Below are 15,485 nucleotides of genomic sequence, written 5' to 3' on the forward strand. Positions count from 1 at the left end.
GTAATATGCAGCTTGGATTCAAAAACTGAAGACTTGTATATTGTTTGGTTGTTAATTGAAATCCTATGACAGTATTCTTTAAACAATTAATACGATTTTAATAATTTTTAAGGTAGTTAATCTGGAATCTTTTAGATGCTGCAGGCGCGAGTCTGCGGTTTGTGTATATGCCGCGACGTTGCTGCCAGTGAGTCTGCGGTTCGTGTATATGCCGTGACTATACCGCCAACTTGGTGATCCTTCCAACTCATAGTCATTCTCTTCAATGGGTCTTCTTCCTTGTATACTCGCATTGAGCTATCTTCGTCTTTGTCATTTGAATACTTCATCGGGCTATTCAATCATTCTCTTCGATGACTCTCCTTCCTCTAATTACCTCATCTCCTTCTTCTAATTAAATTTTAGTATACTTTTCATGACTTGGTGGGCAATCTGAATATTTCACCGGTCTCCTCCTATTATTATCTCATCTCCTTCCTCTATATAAATTTTAGTATACTTGTGGTGATGTCGTGGGTGAACCATTCAATCGGTAGAGGCAATATGAATACCTCCAACAAATGCTAAAAAGATCGGAGGTCTAAGTGAAAACAACCCAAAATTCTAAGCTGCCAAGACATGTGAAGAGAGACGGACTTCGGACATATGCTAAAAAGGGCAAATCGGAGGTCAAGTCACGTCGACGAGAGGACGCAGACAACTCCGTCAAGAAGAGCGGATCACTAGTAACTGCCATTAAGCCCTCACAAGACAACCCGGTTGAGATGAAATTTCTGCATAGAACCCCCCACCAAAGTTTGGGTGGGCATTCGATTCTCAACAAATCCAACCCAATTTAAAAGCATTCATCCCGCACCACAATGTTGTGCAACATTGAAAGAGTCGAACTAAAATTCCTGTTCCCCTTGCAATCATCACTTGCATTCCCATTTTTCCAAGGCCTGGAACAAGATATAATCAATCTACTCGAAGAATCACCTGTTACGACAATGCATTTCTAAAAGTCGATCAGCCAAAATTTTGTTTGCCCTCGACCTGAAAACTCGAGATTCTTAACAACAGGAGCAAGATATCAGATAAAACATCTCAAGAAAGACTTACTAATCTTTAGGATGCTGTTCGAGACAATCTTCAATTGTTGTTTGTCTTAAATAGAGTGGCAATGTGGAAAAGAATCGGTGGATCAAAATAACGTGATCCAGCTATCTAATTAATCTCGAGGAGGAAACATCACTTCCTGATTAATCTCAGAACATCACCCACAAGGTGCAAGGAACCTGTTACCAGAACCTGAAACGAATAAACAAACAGGCTATGAGAAGTGTCTTCATGTCAGTCTATTTGAGAGAGCAGTAACAGTTTGAGAGAGCAGTGAGCAAACAACCCCTACGAGCAATGATGCAAAATCAAAGAGCTGGTTCAGTATAAATGTGATCACTATCAGTAATTCTGCCACAAATTTATCCATGAAGAGGGACGAACAAGTTGTTTGAATTACGATGTCTAGTTTCTATACACCAATGGCATATTTCTAAACAATCAGTCAAATGGTGATTCAGATAAATTGGAATAGAAATTGTCTGACACGAGTCACTGTTCTCACATTTTATTAATATATAAAGATCAAATATTATGGCTATATTGTCTTCTACTTGTAGGAAAGTTTAGCCTCTCTCGTACCTGAACTTGAACTGATCTTCTTCGTTGAACACTTTCCCTGAGCCAGTTGAGAGCTAACGGGAGCGAAGGAAACACTAAACTGCCACCATAGGCATTGGCGCAACTTGAGCCTACAAGAATTTGATGTTGTTACCTTCATCTTTTGCTAACCAATTCAAAGCACCATCATAACATAACTGACTGTAACCAGAAGCATTTCATCCGTAAGTCCAGAAAATATTTAGAGACCTTAGAACTATCTGATTTAACATAATTCGATGAATTCTGACCCCGGAGAAGGAGAAGCAAAAGGATGAGCTTATCGATATGTGGTTTTATAAAGAAAGTCAATAAAAGAACATATTGCAGTACCTTGTTCACCATGAATGAGGTTTTCCCACACTCTCTGCAGTGTCAGCTGCCATGACAGATCAACTTGCTGTGGATCAGTCGGTGGTGATGCATGAGACCCAACCTTGTTATATGCTGATTGGTTTGGTACAAAAAGGGCCTTATGGAATTTGACCCCTGACAGTCATTGAAAATGATAAACAGTTAAATTTCATATGGATGTATTACTAAAGTATCTAGGAATATCTGAATGCAGGAATCAACAACATACAGCTACTTAATGACCACTATTCTATATAGTCCCTTACATGGATAATGCAACGAATACCAGTAGTTCTGTGGCTTGCTCAGACAAACGTTTCCAGTAGCAAAAGTCTGAAGTGTATCATATCGATTCCCTGGTACTAATATAATTATCTTGACTTCGTCTTAAATCAAATGGTTTTGTATATGATAAGTTTTCAATTGCATGTCTTATGAGGGAAAAGAGTTTAATTATAATTATAATTATAATTGTAGCTTTACAAGGTGGTGTAGGAAGTAAACGACAATGTAAGATAAGAACAGTGTACAAATATGTCAATATAATTATAATTAATAGACATAACAAGAAGTTGTTTGAATAAAAAATATCAACAAAACTAAAATTTGAAAGCTTACTCATAATTAGAAAGTCGATGATTGATAATTTAACTTCAAGATTAATTGAAAATCTATCAGCTACAACCACTCTAGTCGCATTGATATGAATTTTCCATTGAGAACTGTTCCTCATGTTACTTACCATGCTGAGAACAAGTGTTTACCAGACGTGGAAGCAACAACTCAGGATTTCTCACTGACATGCAATTGAAAAGAAGCATCTGTAGGTGCTCCTTCCCCCCTAGTGAGTTAGGGTGACCCCCCTGCAGGAGATACTCTTAAAAAGGTATGAATAGACATGTTAAGCATGTTGAAGTTAAATTAGATTTTACCCGTCCAGGATGGTGTTTCTTGTGAATTTGTTCCTCTAAATGTGAAGGATCTTCTCTTATAACACGGGAAAACCATTTTGCACACACCTCCAAGCTTTCTGGGCTATGTGCCCCATCTAGGTAGAAAGTCAAGCCTCCCAGATTGGAGTTCTGCTGTTGCCCAAGAGAAGAATCTGAGACAACCTGTGCTCGTCCCTCCAAACTAGCCCTTGATAACCCTCTGACAAATTGCTCAGGTAAATTCTGCTAGCAATTGCAGAACATAGTGATCCCCTGTTTGAAATAATGAAAAACGAAAAGGAAGAAAAAATATCACTTACGTTTTTGTCTATCTGCATGCCTTGTAAATTTCCGGTTGTTTTAAGCCAAACACTGGACAAGGCAATAGCAAGGCCAGCATTTAGACATTGATGCTCGCCATCTAGCCCAAGATGTTGATTTTTCAGTAGTCCAGGATCTAAAGGTGAAACTACTTGAAGAGGAACCTGTAATAGGATTAATAAAAGTTATATTTATGTAATGCAAATATCACGAATTCACCATTCAGGTTGTAGTGTGGTATGTTAATTAATCATAACTGCATAAAATGGTATCACTTACACCTAATTGAGAAGCCTTCTCTTCGAGCATGCGCATTGCTTCTTCAGGCTGGGGTACGGTCCATGCAGGTACTCCTTTCTGTGTCAAATGAAGTGAAAGATATGGAACTAAAGTAAAGCACGTATGTTTCCTGTGACAAATTATGATCTATTTTCATAGACACAATAAATAAGAAATAAAAAGACCTTAAAGATGCCAGCTTTCTCTCCTGCAATTTCTCCCAGTGTATTTCCTGTTCATGGGAGAGTCAGCAGTAAGTGAACTGATAACACTTTTGTCTTATTATTTCTTTTATTGTGCTTCAACAACTTTCATAAGATTTCTTCCTATGGCTTATAAGGACTTTTTTCATAACTGGTGTGACTGCAGTAATCTTTTCTAGCATCTACTAAACAGGAACCATAGATGATATGATACATATTAAGTTGCCACCATTACATATCAAGCATATTAATGGTACAATTTCAATAATCTTTTACCATATATACTAGAATCAACAGTAAATGGTATATCAATCATCCTCAGTATTCCCTGTTGAACAGGAAGGCACCGAAACTAAACACAGCGTGGATTTTTCTTAAGAGAATACTTTAATATTAGCAGATTGATTCTTTGCATGTAATAACTTTCCATATTTAGGGATGGGGAGACTAACCAAGAATTTCCATGTGGTCATAACCCAAGGACGATATTCCACAGACGATTGGTTCCTTCACCTGAAACATGAAGGCCAAATTCGAGAATGGTCCTTAATAGTGTTCCACTTATATGATTTATCCAGACTACAATTATTTAAAGGCAAAAAACACAACTCAACAAGAAGCTAGTATTCACCACATTGGTTGCATCAAATTTTCCTCCCAAACCAACTTCCACAATGGCAACATCCACCTGCTTCATTTGACAGAACATTAATGTGTTTACGTATTACATCTGTTTCTAGAGCTAGCCTCAGAAATACTAGAAAATGCTGCAACATGCTAGCGAGTGACCAGCAACTCATTCTGTACAATGACATTTAGATCTGTTCAATTAATTAATTGCAAATGGGCAACAATGCCTGTTGCATCATTAAGTGGAAAGGAACATGGAACTGAAATAATAAGATGCTTTGCATTATCACCTAAATGCTAAAAATAGATTTGTGATTTACAGCTTTAACAATCTGTGTTCATAGCTAAGCTTGAAGTAGGGAGTTTTCTTAACATCTCATCCAACTTCAGTGTACAAGGAAAAATTTAATGCAATATCTATCAAGGGTCAGTCTTTCCCAATATATTCCAATATCTTTAGAAAATCTCGAGTTTCATTTCCTTTAACTTTCAAGGACTTTGATTCCCAATAAAATTACCTCTTGTAGTTCCTCTTTTCTATCTCATGCCTATTTCTAACTTCCAGTTTGCGTTTGACTTAATCATCAGTTGATAGAACCTTTTCAAAGAACATATAACACTTTAAGCTTCTTGATTCTGCTTTGAAAGCTAAACTATGATCAATAGATTTTGAATTATAGCAAGTTCATAATACCTAATTCTTCTCTCAGCAAGTGTAATGAGTAGCACAAAAGCAACAACATCAAACATGGTAAATGTTTCATCAGACAATGTTAAGACTTCAAATATAAATCATGTCATTTTCTATCAGCTTAAGCTTCTGGGAAAGAGATAATCTGAGATATTTTATAATTTGTGTTTAAATCAGACTCTACATCCATTATTTCACCAGTATTTAATTTAACCATATGTGCGTCTCCTTGTGCAAAATCTCCTGAGCTATGGTTTGCACCATCATCTTGCATTTGGACCCGTGTGTCAAGCCATTAAATGGTTCTTTTAATGCAAAGCCTCTTAAATCTTTGTTTTGCACCATTATTCGGATCCGAGTCTCTTAAATATTTTGCACCATTATTTGCACCATTATTTGGCACCATTAAATGTATCAAGTCTATCGGACAGAAGATAATGGATTGAAGTACAACTGTCGTAAGACATGAGAAACTGTTAGATGAGAGACACCAATATCTCTTAGCAGATGTCTCTGGATAATTTCTTATGAGTCTCAATAAAATGCAATTGTAGTCGGTTCAACCTTTTAGCACTAACGTATATTTTAGATAAAGAAAAACTACCATATGAAGGAACAGAGAAAAGCAAAAAACAGAGCTTGATGTATCACATAAATCAGGTGAAACATTTCCAAGTATATAGATCTTTTCTCTTCAACTTATAAATTTTCTTTTTTCTTTTGTTGAGACCCATAGGCAACATGCAAGAAACACAAGGATGTGAAGATCGGAACAGCATATGTATCAAAAAGGAGGTAACAAAGAATTGCAAAGGAATGTGAACTTAACCTGCTCTGCTGTGAATATCTTAAATGCCAGAAGGGCAAGGAAGCGGAAATAGGTAGGCATAGGGAGATTGTCACCATTTTTTTCCTGCAAGGAAAGCAATGTTCTACTGACTCGAGAAAATGCTTACATCTAAAGAAAAAGATTGATGAGACTAGCAGCAGCTAAAGAAAGTGAGAAAAGAGAGGCTTTTGTTTTGCTCAAATAAGTGCATTTTTCACACCTACAACTATCAGATACTGTATCAACTTGAACGATTCTTGGGAATGATTCAAAAAATGAAGAGCCACTATTGTCAATTTTGAATAGAAGCACACGATTTAACACCTAATATCTAATAGAAATAACCTTAATCTTGCATCAAAAGTAAACATGTATACCTGCAATCTATTCCAACACCACCAGAAGTGCTCCAAAAACTTCTCTTCAGAAACTTTTACCCTAGAATTCTCATAATCGGAAACAAAGGAATGCCGATGTCACTACTTGATATCAAGTACAAAAATAGATGCCCAAGTAGAAGAGCATTGGCTTGATTTGGACTCAGGCCACGGTATGAGTTCTGCAGAGAGGATCGGAACCTTACCCATCAAGACGGAACCGCTCCCGGACATCGATAAGGTGAGGGGACGTGAACAGTCCCGTTCGAAACCCACAACACCGCAGAATTGATTCAGTAAAAGTGCACGTCGAACCCTACATCATCAGTCACCAGCTCATCATCACCAACCGAGTCTCATTCAAGCGTGAATTAGAGTTCCTACCTTCCCTTTGGTGCCAGCTACATGGATAATCTTAAGCTGGGAAATCGCGTCTTCCAACTCCAAGATCTACACAGATCCAAACCGAACGTGTCGAACCGACCAAAAAGGAAGGAAGCATCGAGAACAGGGAAAACCTTCAGGTAGTCGAACATCAGATCGAAGCGGTCGCCCTTGTTGCCCCTAGCGGCTCGACTGCGTCGGGTGATGAGGGAGGACAAGCAATTCAATGCCGCCTCGTACTCTGCAGCGGAAACGGGAATAAGAAGGAAGAATCCACGAAGGATATTCCGTCCATGGGAGCGGTGGGACGTGGAGGAGTCGAGGCGATACCTCGGGCCATGTCTCGATCGAATCTAACGCGGAAGCGATGGGTTCTTCTCGGGGGCGGGAGGCAACGAATGGCGCAGGCGCAGAGGGGAGGATGAAGAAAGGCCAACGAAACAGAACGATACGTCGTGGGAAGGGATAGAATGTCTATGACGCGCCACGGCGCCCTCCGAGTCTGCGCTGCGGGGCTCGCCCGCGGCATCGCGGGCGCAAACCGTCACGATGTCACGTGTAAATAAGCGACACGGGAACCGAAATCGGAATCGACATTCAAATCCACCCGAAATTAAAATAAGAAACGATAAAGAAAAGGGGGGAAACGATCAAACCGTAGGTTGTGATAACCAGTGAGTTTGACTATGGTTCATGAGCCCATTGTCTAAGTCGAATAACGGATATGATGCGCTTAACTAATATAAGTGAATATATTAAATCTCATTTGTTAATTAAGATATCCAATATATTATATAGCAGGTGTTAACGAACAAATATGTGGTGGCTGATGAGTCAGCCTGGCTAGATCCGCGGGTTGATGTCGGGAGTTTTCTGTTGGTTGAGCTGGATGTCGAGGTCTACTGAGCCTTCGCGACGGGGTGTTGATCAACGTTCTTTGGTATACCGATCCGAGCGCCGTGTATGTCGAGCTGCATCTCTACGTCTCCGGGTGGTTGGCAGCTTGTCTTCGTGAGATAGCTGCACCCTCAGGAAGGAGTGCTGGTTGATGTTGGTCGAGATACGGGCCGATTGGTTGCTCTCCTTTGTGCACCGAATGGTAATTCTCGAGTTGAGACGCTCGCGGGTCGTGAGCGGCCGCTTTCCTACAAAAATGGCCCTTGTCGGGTGATTCCCGATGAGGCCTCTCTTACGAGCAAGTCAGTAGAGTGATCAATTGATTTTACCACACCCCTCTCCTGGCCAGATGCCGGTCAGAAATCTTTATATTACTATACGTGGGGTCGATCATACACGGATTGGCGTGGTGGACGTACCGAGCAGTGCCTTAGTACGAATCCTGACTTGACGTATCTTGGGGGCTGTGTTGTCTCGGGGTTCTCGAGACGTGATGTGTCAAGCAACTGTGACGTGTCTTGTGCCCAAAATATGCCGTATCAGCGAGCATTATCTCACCCACGGATCATAATCTCACAAATAAGATCCAAACCCGGTTCATGAAATTCATCATAAATCACATGTAAGTATGATTGTACAGGATTAAAACGAACTTATCAGCTTAATAGCTGTCATCGGTCCATTGGTTGGCATTAAACATCTCCTGGCTTCCCTTGGGGTCCGGCGGTGGGGCCCGACCAGGCAGCCGATAGGAGGCCGTTCTTCTGTGTCCTGTTGCTTGACGGGGACAGCGAAGCCGCATTCGGTTCCTTCAGCGTGAAGTTGGCGTCGGAGGTCGTAAAGTGCCGTTCGTTTCCGTTCTCTTTTTTCGTAAAGCACTGTTTCCGGAGACGGGCAATTATTAAACGAGTGTTTCGTGGGGTGCGTGCGGAGAAATCGAGCGACCGACCGGTCTCGAGATCAGGGTTTCTTTCGCGAGAGCGAGGGAGGAATTCGATCGTCCATCGAGAGCTCTCCCGTGTGGGTCGGAAATGGCGATCTGAAGATGACGGTTCCGTCGTGTCTGCTTTGCTGCTGAGGTTTTCTTGAGCGCCATGGAGGAGGGTTACACTAGTCTTCCCGCCAGTCACTTGCTCGGCTCCGTTCCGGTAATCTTGATTCATCGAGAGGGCCGATTCTTGGCCCGACCAAATGCTTGGTTGTGATCTTTGACACTCTGATCGTTCTAATTCATGCGGTCACGACGGATCGATGTTGTTCTCTTTGCCCTCGTTAGATTCGTTTTTCCCTGATGTCATCGGATGTGGAAGCTTCGTTGACTTTCTTTTTCTTGATTTTTTTTTTGTTCTTGGATTTGGAAGTTTGTCTGTGTTTATAAAGAAATCTGTTTCTTGAATCTTCAAGTTTGTTCTGAAAGAAATTAAAGGGATTGAGAAGATTACTCAGTTCTGATTTGATTTGATATCTTCGTATAGGCTGTGATTGCTGAAGACAAGACGACAAGCGTCGCTAGTGAAGGTATTGATGCTGTTTGCTATTGTGAGTTTCTGTTTGGAATTATCAGGATTAGGGCGAAAGTGATGGTACCTGAGGCCAAGTCTGGTTATTTGGGTTTGTTCTTTGACTCTTGGTCTGACTTTAATGCAGCGGCATCAACTGCAAACTTGCATTTGTTTCCACCATCTAATGGAGGCTATCAGGCTCCTGGCACTCCTAGTGGTAACTATTCTGTGCCATGTATTATCTGTTTTGAATTGCACTTGTCTCTGTCACGTCCAGGAAATATAAAACTGTTGTCTGGTTAGGATTTCTCCAAAAAGGAAAAAAAAAAATCATTTGGCTGGATAATGATGGCTGCCAGTTGTAGCTTAGATCATAATCTAGATCATGTAGCTTTGTTAGCAGCATGGAATTTTTCAAATAGTGCTTAATATTGAAGTACATCTTGTCTATTGCTTAGCTTGTAAGAATTGCTCTTTAAGATTCTTTATATGTTTCATCAATTTGTTTGATTGTTCCTCAACAAACAATCGTGTGAACAACCTTTGTATATGAAGACCCATGAAGTAATCCATATATCATAAATAAAAAGTGTGACAAGTATCGAGGGTTTGATGAACCTACTGCCATTAGCTTGGGCTTAGGCATTTCGAGTCATGTTGGTTTAGTTCTATCAGGTTAATGAACTCATGACAATTGGTATCGGACCTTATCTTCTACTAGATATGGTGTTGTGGGAGAGCCTGTGACACCCCAAGTAGTCCCACACTCAAAATGGGAGATCTCAAAATTGAGGAGGAGAGTTGAGAAGAGGATGATGGCAAGTATTCTTAGCTAGCTATCTTTTAAGTTGTCTTGCAAAGAACGAGTGATGTTTAGTTTGTAGCTTGTGATGACTTAATTTATATATATGGATGTGTATTCCGGAAGAAATAGTGTTACCTATTTTACCTACATCTTTATGTGGTTGTCTTCATAAGACATTATTGAGACTGATGTACCAAGCATCTTGTTGTTTAATATCAGGAGCAAACAAGAAACGCAAACTGTGACATAAAGTAAATGGTCATTGACAAATATTAAAGTCACTAAAAGAAATATACTTGTATGACCTGTACATGATTCATCTCACCTCTTTTTAAATTGAAAAAGAGTTAAGCTTATCTTGAACATATGCACACAATTCTTGGCTCATCCTTGCATATCTAGCATCTCAGTGTGTTCCAAACATACATATTCTGGCAAGCAAGCTATGTCAACTGTTATCCTTTCTAACAGTTACAAAAAGCATTGTCTATAAAATAGTTACAAAAAGAATCGGTCAGTTTTTTTTTTTTTTTCCAGTCAGGTTATTTGAAAAGGATAATAAAGTCAGCTAGACACTATGGTAAGATCTTAAAAGTATATTCATGAAGTCACTTGTGCTATTACCTGCAACATAGCGTATACGTCGAGATTGGTATCTGATGCAAAAACCTATATTCGCTCTCACATTATAGGTACTGATATGTGGTATAAAGTGGTTCAAGTTAACACCACTTTTCTCGGATGCTTCCTTTGGAAACTGGTCTGCCTTGTCCAAGCTAAAACCCATGAAAATTTATTACTGAATGTGCAGTGGACAAAAGAGATCTTGCTAAGAAACTAGGTCAATGAGACATCTGAATTTGAATTGTCACTGCAATACAACTTATGTTGTATAGTCTACTAATCCCATAGGTCTTACTGTGGTAACGGTAAACTGATCCTTTTTCTGTTTCTGATGCAGTAGAAATATCTAATACGGACGTTTTAATTGCTAGGCATGTCAGAATCAATATGTCAAACTTGGTGAGTTGTTACACCACAATTAGAGTACATTTAGTTACACTCATTTTAAAGATTGTATGTTTTGTTTCCAACTGACAAGGAGAAAGATATTTTAAAAGGGAAAGTATTGTGCATCATTACATGTTTTTAGTTCCTACATGCGCCAGAATCTGCATATCAAGCTTATGTTATTAAATCCAGAAGTGCTCATCCTTATGCGATGCTTATGTTAAAGATTCTAATGTTTGGTATTTCCAAGTAAAATATATGGCTGGACATGGCTTTTAAATTTCTATGTACTTCGATAAATCCGGTTGTACTTAGTTTGGGTACTTCTACATTTATTTCCTTTTATGTTTGTTCATGAATCTTCTATTATTACAGAACACATGCTGTCACTTTGGGTGTATTTAAGGCAACTTATAGTTGTATATTTTTATGATTGCTGTTACATTGAATGTGCATTGGTGAGAGCCTTCTTTTCTAGATGGCATTTGTTTTATGATTCTTACATTTAGTGGTTCGATTTTTACCATTATATGTTTCTTGTTGATGCAGGTGCTGATGGACAAACGACATCTAGTTGGCAAGGAGTATTTAGCATTTCATCATATAGTTCATACTTCAATGTTGATACTGATGTTGTGGTGGAGAGAATCATCAGTTCAGTGTACCCTATGAATGACTTCTACAGGAAGATTGATGGTAATCCTGATCTGTAAGTTGCTATCAAACAAATATTACAGCCTGTATATGATTTATTGATGCTTATTATTTCTACCCAATGAGAGTTCTTTCTGACACAAAGTATGGATGTCTTGTTTCATGGATGTAGATTTTTAGCAGGACCTGTACATCTATATCTTGTTATCATTTCTTTATCTTTTTGGTTATCAGCTTGTATACCAACACAGTTTCATTGTTGTTAATCGACATGTGAACAAATATGATTTTTGTTTCCGGACAATTCTTTATTCCAATATAGTGAGGTGATCTCTTGCATGAATATAGACACTATTGAGCAGGACTCCTTACATATAATCACCTTGCAATATGTTTTGTTTGTTTAGAGGTGTGGCTGCAACTTTGTTGGCCTGGCCAGGGTTGAAGGTCAACTTAGTCCAATCCAACTCTCAACAATGCAAATAATATCTAGTATCTGACCACAAGTGGGTCTGATTGGTGGGTTTGTTTTGGCTCAGCTGACTTCAGTTCTGTGATACCAGAGCTATATGAAAGGTATCAAATGTGGTAGTAAGAAAACAATTGTACATCATGAAAATCTCATTATGAGTTGGATTTGAACTGCCATAACCAATTAATCAAGGCAAATTGTTACCAATCCAAACATCAAACTCAAGATGCATAAACCAAACTACTATAATGGATGGATTGGGTTAAATGGGTTTATGGTTCAAATCAACCAAGTTGCAACCATGCAGGAGTTTAGTTCAAGCTCTCTTGTCTGTAACATGCGTCCCTCTCTTGACTGGCTTGATTTTTTTGTTATTTCTCAAGTCTGTTTTTGCTTACACCTCAAACATATGGATCTTTGCAGATATGGTCCTATTTGGATATCAGCTACGTTGATGTTCATGCTTGCTGCTCTTGGAAATTTTGGCACTTACCTGATGAAAAAAAGAAACGATTCAAGTACCACATGGACATTTGATGTGACTTATGTAGAGTGGTCAGCATGTGCAATATTTGGCTATATGCTTGCTGTACCTGCTGCATTTTACTTCTTGCTCCAGTATTTTGGATTTAGAACAAGCCTCGTACGTCTCTGGTGCATGTGGGGTTATTCTTTGTTCATCTTTATGCCCATTTGTGTGAGTATCTTTTCTGCGATGTCTGTTGCTTTAGTAAAATTTGATGAATAAGCAAAGTACATAAAGTTCACAGGATGATGCCAAATGGTCTGCTTTTACTTGTGGCTACTCTATCCAACCCTAGCGCACACACACAAACATGTTAATAATTCCATATCAATGTATTACTATGGCACTTTGATAGTTGATAAGACAAATTAGTAGATGTGGATCAGTAGAAGGTGATCTTAGTCTGTTTCGCTGATGGGATATTACTAAATAGAACTACGTTATATTAAAAGGTGCTAGTAGAAACTATTGGAGATGATGATTTCAGAATCAGTAGTACAAGTAATTTTTATGTGAGTGATTACTGAACATAGATTGACTCGTGCCACATGACATTAGTTGAATAAAAAAAATGGAATACTTTTAACTTTTCTTAATCGTTTACTTGTGTGGCATACTTAAGTATGTAACATATATAATAGGGCAAAATAAAAAGAAACAGACATTTTCCATGCAAAATGCTGTAATTTTTAACTCCCGTTTGTTTTTAAGCTTGTATAGGATTATGATTATTCCTCACCAGCTGATTATTTGTTCTGTAAAAAAAAATATATTCCAGTTGTTGCTGGTTGTTCCTGTTGAGCTTTTCCGGTGGATCATCATACTCCTCGCTGGCATTGCTTCATCTTGGTTCATTGCTGTGAACCTGAAAGCTTATACTCAATCTAGTGATCTGATGATGTTAATTGTTGGCGCTATGGTATTGCAGTTTGCTTTAGCTCTTTTCATCAAGATGTTCTTCTTCCCATAAGTCTGTCAACAAGGATTTTCGTGTGTGCAACCTCTGTTATTTGCTTTTATAGGTAAGCCTCTACCTTCATATATTGCTGGTGATTTCTTTTGAAGGTTATTTCATATTTGCACACTGTAATTCGACATGGGTCCTTTTTAATATTCTAAGGGTGTCCACACTTTTAAGGTACCGAAGTATGTTTGATGTTTAGAAGGTGTCTCTCATTAGCATCAATATATCGTGTTGCTTATTTTATAATATGGCAACTTGGGTGCCATGAAAAAGAAATATATTTGAATCATCTCACCTGCTTGCGAATTTATGGACTTAGCTACCATCTTTTTTAATGCTAAAATAACTCCATTTTTAATTTATTCAATATACCTTCCATATGTGGTTCGACTTGTTCTATTGGCTTTACTGTAATTTATCAGAATGCGTGATTTGCATCGATCTCAATTTAAATTGCCCATAAAATTCACAGGTGATCTTGAAGATGCACTTGTTTGCTTGAACCACAGAACACCTTGGCATGGAAGCAGCATGATGTATCTGTTTGACAAATCAGTTCGCCGTGAAGAAACATCAAGCTTCTGTATTATGATCAGTCGTCGTATCAGAGATGCTGTGAACTTTTTCTCTCTACATGAAGTAGTCCTTTTGCTTGTTTTCTTCTGCTGGGTGATGTGACGAGCATTTTAGGATCCTACACTCTGCTACTAGACTATTGAGAATTTTTTTTCCCCTCTTTTGAGAGTGTTACTATGGATATACAAATCGATGTTACCTTTTAGAAGACGGTTGACGGATTGATATATAGTTCATCGTGATCATATTTCTGCCCAATTTTTTCTGTTTGTTACTGTAATTAGTCTATCCAACTTGTTTCTACAAGTGATCATTGTTAATTGTCGTTGACCACAAAATTGTTTTCTGCCCTATTTTTCTGTTTGTTACTGTAATTAGTCTATCCAACTTGTTTCTGCAAGTGATCGTTGTTAATTGTTGTTGACAGCAAAATCTTTTTCCTTTTTTTTTTTTCCATTTTGTGGAAATCGTATTTAGCAGACAAAATATTGGTTGGAGTCTCAATCACTGATCTGTGCCTCAGACTCTAACAAATTGGCACCAGTTTGTCTAACTTTTCATTCAACACCAGTGAATCTATGGAACATTAAATTGATATTTAATCAGCAAGGGGGACAAAAAATACGTGCACCGGAATGCCTCCAATTATTTCCATGGCTACCAGTAATCTCAGTATAAATGATGAACTGTTAAGTAGTAAAAGTCCAAGTTGATAGGAGGACAAACCATAATTTGGCTGCTTGGACGATGCTGACTGTCCAAGTTAGCATCATCTCTTCCCGTCATCATATATTAATGCAATTTTCCTGCAACGGAGTGGAGGAGAGTGCTCGAGTCACTCATCACCGTAAGATGTGAATGCATTCAGTTGCTTCATACCAATCGGCAGTAGCAGCCATGGGTTACTCTCTCGAGGCGAAACACCCCAAGTGTTTGTTTTGGGACCGTAAGCTCTGGATCACGACGGGTTCATGCCATTATAGTCGCGGTAACACTTGGTCTGTAGCGTTCGCCTTCGCCTGTCGCGGAGAAAGCCATGTCCACGAGTACTTTCTACGCTGGAAGTTCCTGCCCAAGAACTTGCTGCAGCTATGATGGAAGGAAGACCGAGAAAGCCACGACAGCTAAAGAGCAAGATTCCAAGAACTATCAATTCAATCTCGCTTGGTATTCTAATTTTGATCAAGTCATCACGACGGACAACCACAAGAAATGGAAGGCCAGCGTTTGTTGGGTGATCTTTCCGCATTGAACCTGTAACGAAATAATGAATCGATGGTACGAGTCTTTCTCGGATATGTCCACATCATATACACTTCCAATTCCTCCATTCAACTCATATTAACTGCCGCTTGTGAATCAAAAACATGATGTTCCACT

At 39.0% G+C, this 15,485-nt stretch overlaps 2 protein-coding genes across 11 annotated transcripts; one reads left to right on the forward strand and one right to left on the reverse strand.

Moving 5' to 3' along the window:
• Nucleotides 1-708: 708 nt before the first annotated feature.
• Nucleotides 709-7,227, reverse strand: LOC103990178 (folylpolyglutamate synthase). Of its 9 annotated transcripts, none has more exons than XM_065153907.1 (17): nt 7,029-7,227; nt 6,833-6,939; nt 6,699-6,764; nt 6,521-6,630; nt 6,315-6,375; nt 5,938-6,021; nt 4,419-4,475; nt 4,240-4,300; nt 3,770-3,816; nt 3,585-3,662; nt 3,305-3,469; nt 2,985-3,227; nt 2,795-2,915; nt 2,032-2,187; nt 1,681-1,790; nt 1,102-1,290; nt 709-978 (listed from the first exon to the last, which is right to left on the reverse strand). In XM_065153907.1, the coding sequence occupies exons 1-16, from the start codon at nt 7,225-7,227 to the stop codon at nt 1,231-1,233; spliced, it is 1,725 nt and encodes a 574-aa protein (XP_065009979.1). In that variant the 3' UTR covers nt 709-978; nt 1,102-1,230. The 9 variants fall into 9 exon arrangements, with proteins under 9 accessions (XP_065009979.1, XP_065009975.1, XP_065009978.1 ...); XM_065153903.1 differs by having other exon boundaries at nt 4,419-4,478; XM_065153906.1 differs by having other exon boundaries at nt 709-997; nt 4,419-4,478.
• Nucleotides 7,228-8,392: 1,165 nt separating this feature from the next.
• Nucleotides 8,393-14,547, forward strand: LOC103990177 (uncharacterized). 2 transcript variants are annotated; one of them, XM_009409242.3, is made up of 7 exons: nt 8,393-8,743; nt 9,071-9,113; nt 9,243-9,314; nt 11,463-11,622; nt 12,463-12,736; nt 13,494-13,587; nt 14,002-14,547. In XM_009409242.3, the coding sequence occupies exons 1-6, from the start codon at nt 8,690-8,692 to the stop codon at nt 13,533-13,535; spliced, it is 645 nt and encodes a 214-aa protein (XP_009407517.2). In that variant the 5' UTR covers nt 8,393-8,689; the 3' UTR covers nt 13,536-13,587; nt 14,002-14,547. The 2 variants fall into 2 exon arrangements, with proteins under 2 accessions (XP_009407517.2, XP_009407515.2); XM_009409240.3 differs by having other exon boundaries at nt 8,396-8,743; nt 13,344-13,587.
• Nucleotides 14,548-15,485: the final 938 nt, after the last annotated feature.

Source organism: Musa acuminata, chromosome BXJ3-6, assembly GCF_036884655.1.
Source record: "Musa acuminata AAA Group cultivar baxijiao chromosome BXJ3-6, Cavendish_Baxijiao_AAA, whole genome shotgun sequence".
Classification (NCBI taxonomy): domain Eukaryota; kingdom Viridiplantae; phylum Streptophyta; class Magnoliopsida; order Zingiberales; family Musaceae; genus Musa; species Musa acuminata.